This window comes from Triticum aestivum, chromosome 2A (assembly GCF_018294505.1).
Source record: "Triticum aestivum cultivar Chinese Spring chromosome 2A, IWGSC CS RefSeq v2.1, whole genome shotgun sequence".
NCBI classification, from domain to species: domain Eukaryota; kingdom Viridiplantae; phylum Streptophyta; class Magnoliopsida; order Poales; family Poaceae; genus Triticum; species Triticum aestivum.
The window spans coordinates 764,947,557-764,954,122 of NC_057797.1; the positions used below are offsets into that span (position 1 = coordinate 764,947,557).

Consider the following 6,566-nt stretch of genomic DNA (forward strand, 5'->3'; position numbering starts at 1 on the left):
ATAACTCCAACCGGAGAATATTCTGAAGTGCACCCATGTAACGTCACTGAAGAATCACATGTCACATTCAGATATCTTTTGTAATATTTAAGTGACCGCTACAAATCCATGCACAATAACCTACTAATATATCTTATAACCCATCTTACATGTCTGAACTTTGAATATAGCATCGTAGATTTAGGTGAGATAGCTTTATCTCGAGAACAATTTTTCCACTGCATAATAGCTTCAGGAGAGAGAATATCAGATAAAGCTACTGCCTAAACAGAGATGTATGGGTGTCAGTTTGCTATATAAACTGAAGCTACTACAATAACTCAGTGTCAGTTCGCTATATCAGCTGAAGCTAATTTCAAAACCCACCACTGCAATTGACACATCCTGAAACCTAGCCTGATTCTAAATTACTCATCATCGTGCAGCACTAGGATTCTCATAAAGTATTTATGCTGCCAATAACCTGGGTCCGGGCGCAACCTCAAAAAACGAGGAAAAACAGTCACAAGCATCTAAAGCCATCTCAAACACACCCTGAAAGCATCGCACGCCCCAAATGCAGAACAATAATGAAAAATTCAACAAAAACTGAACAATGTGAATGTCACATGCTATCAATGCCCGATGTGCCAGCATATGTCAAAATATCTCAAACCACCTTGGAGCTTAACTGATTAAGAGATCAGCTGAAAGATTCAGCAACAGAACCATTAGTTCAAGACTTGATCTTGCAACATGAAAAAATAACAAGACGACGCCACACTGCCATATATTTCTAGAGGTTCACTTCAAAGTTGACGCACGAGATAGACACATCTACATCACTACCTCTCCAGCCATGCGAATTCTACATGCCACCAGAGCAGAGCCCATACTTGTGCTGCCCTGAAAGATTGTTGTTGTCCTTGTCCAAAGCAACTGAATCCCCATGTGCAAATATTCATTTCCCCCTGTGTATCAGCAGATAAACAACAATCAGGTCACTAAGAAAGGTGTTACATGTGCATAGAGGTACACATGTTCTAGCCACCATAAGAATTATATAATACAAACAACATAATATTCGACAAAAAGAAGCAGTTTGATTGTACTTGTAAATAAACTTTAGGCATATCTTTGTGTGTTCAGTACCCAGTGACATAGAAGCTCATGAGGTACATGAAGCAGCATACGCCGACTAACAGGACTAGCTTTTCTATAATCCACAAGGTATTGGTACGAGCTCCTTTTTTCCTGAGGAAGTTCTTCTTCTGCTCACCATCCATCAACTCAGCCGGAGTATTTTTCTCTTGCGCTCGACGGAGGATGTTGAGTTTGAAGTCAACAAGCAGTTGATCCTGTAGGCTCTCAGGTAGACGCGGGTACACTTCATTCACCAGCTCTGCAAAAGCTTCCTTAACTCTGGTGTCAGCAATCAATTCATCAGTCTTGAGAGCTTGTGCACACTTCACTGCCTCAGTCAACACTTTGGTCAACTTTAGCTTCTCTGGATTCTCTCTAAAAAGAATGACAAACAACAAAAACTCAGCCTTGTCCATTTTTCTTTGGTTGATGCTCAAGTGGATGATGTTATACAACAAGAAAAATGCATGACCCTAACAGATTTTCAAGAGAGAGGAAAATCAAATGGGTAACTAAAAGTGTTCCTCATGAACATTGTTCATATACATACATATAAAACAGTTTTTTCAGTCATGAATTCTCAGAAGAACAAAAAGACCAGCCATTATTAGCGTCCAATAATAAAGGCTATCTAAAATATACACCGGGGCAAAAGCCCTGGGCTGGATGGCTTCACTTCGGCTTTTTTTTCAGGACTTAATCAGGGAAGATACACTTACCTTGCTTGATCAGTTCTTTGAGGGAACAGTGGAGCTTGACAGAATAAACATATCTTTTATGATTCTGCTGCCGAAAAAAAGACAACACCAACACCCCTGATAACTTAAGACCGACCCCCTTTCTTGATTGACCAAATAAGTGGATTACTAAGGTACTTGCAGCCAGATTACAGTATTTCATTAAGGCCTTGTTCGGTTAATCCTCTTCTCAAGGGGATTGGAGGGGATTTTGGCTTGTAGGGGATTTAATCTCCCTCAATCCCTGCCAATCCCCTCGAAATCCACCTCAACCGAACAAAGCCTAAGTCATTTGTTGATGAGGATCAGTTGGGACAGATGCATTGCGGACAACTCTTTCTATGTCATAGATTCAATCCAGAACTATAGAAAAAGGAAAAGTGGAGCCAATCTGAAAAGGGGTTTAAGGCAAGCAGACCCGCTCTCCCCACTACTGGTCATAGTTGGACGTTCTCTAGTAGACAATTAAGCAGTTTGCTTCTCGAGGTTTACTGCGGCACTTTGTTTTACCTGAATAACCTCACCTCGTGCTCCAAGATGCCGAAGACATGTTAATTGTTATGGAAGCAGACCAGGAAAATGCCAAGTTACTGAAGGAGAATTTGGAAGCTTTTTCAAGGCATAGTTGGACTGTCGATCAACTACTCCAAGTCAACTTCTGTCCCCATAAACCTAGAGGCATGTGAGAGTGTTCAAATTGCTTCAGTTCTTGGCTGTTTCGGTGGAAACCTTCCCCCGGAATTACCTGGGGCTACCTTTAGCAGATTCAAAGCTTCCAAGGAAGCATCTCTGCCCTTCATTTCAGCCATTGAAAAAAGGCTGCCTGGTTTCTCTTTGGCTTCGGTGGGAGGAGGCTTTGCTCTGTTTGGATGTTGATATTCAGGGCCATGGAATTGAATTATCCCCAATATCAAACCTGTCATGGGATAGGCCACGGGCCGGGCTGGTGATGGGCTTTGACTGCAACTGCGTCCAAGAGATGAGAAAGAGAGATACAAGGGATTAGGATATAAGCGACAGCTTCTCTGCAGAAAGGCATCGAACATAATAAAAGCAGCTTCAGGCCTTCTTCTTCTTCCTCGGTTCCTCTCCGTTCCCTCGTGTCCGTACGACCTTCCCTCCCTCCCTCTTGCTGCCTACCCTGATTCCCTGCTCTTCCTCGTCTAATTCCTCCAATTACTCGTGTAATCTGTACCTTGTATCTAGTTCATGGTGTTAATCTGTATGAGAGAGGCACGTTCGTTACAATTGGTATTCAGAGCCACCGTTCCTCGCGCTCTTCCGGCCTTGATCCGTAATTCCGACGATAGGTTGGTGGTGGATCTTGTTCTGCTGCTGTAATACCGATCCGCGGTCAGATCGGTTGGAAGTTGCTACAAACTGGTTTCTGGACACTAATTGTTTGGCGAAATGTCAGAACAACCAGGAGGTGACCATGAACAGCGCCATCCATGTCTCCGTGAGCCACATGATTTATCCTATGACAGAGGCCGTGCTCTGGCAGGTCTTTGAGCTTTATGGTTGTGGTGTGACTATGATTGCTATGTTCCAGGGAAATGGTTGGGTGGAGACCTCGGTCCAGCTTCGATCTGGATGCGAGGCTGTGTGCGCGCCTAACGCCCTGCATGGCAGGAACATCTACAACGCATGCTGCAATATTTCCATCGTGTGTACACCTATGCCGAGCCCTTGGCAATCTTTTGTCATGCCAGCGGCACCGTCCCTCTCTAAGGTGTCAAACACAACTTTGATGACCCTCACCACAGCAACAACACCATTGTCATCCACAGCGACTGTTGACACACCTACAGGGGTCCAGCCCTTCGCGGGGACCGCCCCCACGAGCACCTAGAAGGTGTTCACCAAAATTTCATCATTGCCCATGCCAAGCTCCAATGTTGAGGATGCCCAGCCTATTCTGATGTCAATTCCTGCAACAAATACTTGTGCGGCCACTCTTCAGTGTCAGGGAAGGTACAGCAATGCCAGGCAGTCAAGGTGTTCGACACAAGGCTTGAAGTGGAAGGAATCCGGACGCAACCCAGAGTCCCAGACACCTCATCAAGTGGGTCTCCAAGGTGCCAATCCCTCATCGCCGAGTGCGCTGGACTCCGAGGAGCAAGTACCGCCATTCCTCAATACCGCCGCCACCACCACGTCCTCCCGAACAGCCATGTTCAGGTCAGGTACCAAAGTCATTGCCATGGTCATCCCTTCAGCTCGTGACTTCACTTAGGTGCAACACAGAACTTTGCCTGGCGGACACATAACCATGGGTCCGAGATGCTTTCGCTCCGGGATATGATGAGGAGCAACATATGGTGCATATGTTCTGTGATGCTATACAGAGTAGTTCTCGAACCATGTCAAATTGCAATATCCTTGATTCTTCTATAACCTTGCAAGCAATGCAAAATCATGAAGAGTGGTCTGAACAGTGGATCCAGAGATCCATCTGGTATGTGGGTTACTGGGAATCTTAATTGGTGCAAGGGAATGCAAGATACAATTCTCATTAGGCAGTGCACCTCATGGGAGTTCACAGCTCCACTGAAATGGTTGACAGTTCAAATTGGTACTGTCAGGCCTTTTGATCCAGCAAGGAAGCTTGATTTAAGATCCCAGGCTGTTGTTACTTTTTGTACAAGGGCAGAGGTATGATCAATACAGGAGACAGAAATCTTAAGTAGCAGTGGGACCCAGGAGTTCATTATGTGATAACCATATATAGTTGATTGCCAAATTTATGGAAGTGGTTGTGCTCAGCAAGCTACCCGAAGGAGTTATTGCATCGCTTTCTAGCATAGCTATAAGTACCGATCATTGTCAGCTACAAAAGATTTAGGTGCCACTAGAGAAACAAATGAGACAATTCTGAAGGTGCATCCGGCTACTCATATTCAATTGCAAGAAAATTTATTCAATGTGCAGTCAGAAGTGGACTCGAACAATGAACTTATCGCAGCCACTCCCGACACCTTCCTGCTAGCTTGGCTGAAGTACGGTGATGGTTTTATCAAATTGGATACCCACCCTTGTGGCATGGCGTGGTTGGTACCACAAATTTTGTTTGTGGAATTTTCTGCAACCTTATACTGATTATTGCTGCGATCGTAGACTATATGTGCATTTGTTCAGCACATGAATGAATGAATCATTTGTACAGCATATGAAAGAATGAAACGACAAATTGTACATTCAAGCATCAAAAGGACCCAAAAGCAAATTTTGTATCCACATCTAAGGCTAACAGACCAAGATCACGCACAAAGCACATCAAATACGTAGGTACCTTGGATCTTCCTGCTGGGGATTCATGCCCAAATCCAGTGACCTACAAAAGGTAAGAGAATCTCAGATTACTAGCACACAGGGGGTTTCTGAGTAGGGTTAGGGAGGGGGCTAGGGGATGGTGGCCATGGGGCTGGAGGAATAAGCGGCGACGGGGGGAAGAGGCTGGCGTGCCTTGTGCCACGGGAGGCCGCGGGCGTGCGGTGGGGTGCGGGGAGGCGAGCGAGCGGGGAGATGGGCGCGGGGGTGGGTGAGGCGGAGGCGCCTGGAGGTGCGCGCACGCGAGGGAGGAGGGGATCGATCCGCCGGAGAGAAGAGAGACGGAGAGGGGCTGACCTGAGCCGCCGGAAGCACTGCGCTACTCCGGCTAAAGTTCGCCTTTCCCCTGGAGCGTCGGCGAACCGGTAGGAGGAGCGCTCGATCCCGAATAGCAGACCAAGTAGTCCTGGCCATCTCCGGCCCGGCCCTGTCGGCCCACCCAGGTCCGGCCCTAAAATCCAGGGCCTAGGCCGATGGGCTTGCCCGTGGGCCGGGCTTGGGCCTGAGTTTTGAGCCCACCAGAAGGGCCTAGATGGGCTTGGGCTTGGCATATTGGCAGTTTAAGGAAGAGGCCTGGCCCACGGCCCTATGCTCTAAAGGCTTTTCAGGGCTTTTTACCAGATGGGCCGGGCTTGGGCTTGAAAAGTAGGCCCGATGGTAGAGCCTGGGAGGGTCTGGGCCTCTGTTTTCTGCCGTGTGTTTTTTAGGCCCGGCCCAAGCCCGGCCCATGGCCAGGTAGAAGACCAAGGTTTCTTCTCTTTTATTTAGCCGCTGGTTATTTTGCACATTGATAATTTTCCGCTTTTTTACACTATTACTTCCTCTGTGAACTAATCTAAAATCGTTTAGATCACTATGTGAAACGCATGAATAAAAAAAATTAAAAATTCAGACTTTTTTATTATTCTAATGCTTTGCTTCTTCTTTTTCCTTTTTTGAGGGAATATCGTTTGCTTCTTCGGATTTTTTTAACCAGTCTTGCCAAGAAGTGAACATCGATATCTCTGACGGTTCGCAACTTACAAGGTCGTACTCTAGGGATCGATTAAGTCAACTTGTTTGAGAACATTCTAAATTACGATGTTTCTTTTTGGATTGCTCATTATGGTAATTTGATCGATTGATACACTATTTAAGTTTGGAATGCTAACTAGGGTGACAATGTTTATTTTTTAGAATGCTAATTAGTACATTGCTTAATTGCTAATTACGGTGCTTTAATGGGTACAACATCATTGGAGCAATGTAGGTTATCAGACCTAAGATAACGAATAGCTGATATTCAATGTTTCTACCACAACTTGGTTGTTTAATAGTAGTAGTGGAGATTGTAATTCATTTGTTGCTGCTGTTTTACTTTGCACTTTGATCTTTTTC

General features: G+C 45.5%; 1 protein-coding gene across 1 annotated transcript; it reads right to left on the minus strand.

Moving 5' to 3' along the window:
• Positions 1 to 637: 637 nt before the first annotated feature.
• LOC123191033 (uncharacterized) lies at positions 638 to 5,600 on the minus strand. Its single transcript, XM_044603789.1, has 4 exons — positions 5,487 to 5,600; positions 5,152 to 5,193; positions 1,132 to 1,497; positions 638 to 950 (listed from the first exon to the last, which is right to left on the minus strand). The coding sequence occupies exons 2-4, from the start codon at positions 5,175 to 5,177 to the stop codon at positions 941 to 943; spliced, it is 402 nt and encodes a 133-aa protein (XP_044459724.1). The 5' UTR covers positions 5,178 to 5,193; positions 5,487 to 5,600; the 3' UTR covers positions 638 to 940.
• Positions 5,601 to 6,566: the final 966 nt, after the last annotated feature.

Bases quoted from the DNA above. Each gene is read 5' to 3' on its own strand.
- LOC123191033 (XM_044603789.1), bottom strand. From the start codon at position 5,177: ATGAATCCCCAGCAGGAAGATCCAAG. The intron at 1,498-5,151 runs GTACCTACGTAT...CATTCTTTTTAG, and splicing joins CCCCAGCAGGAAGATCCAAG to AGAGAATCCAGAGAAGCTAA.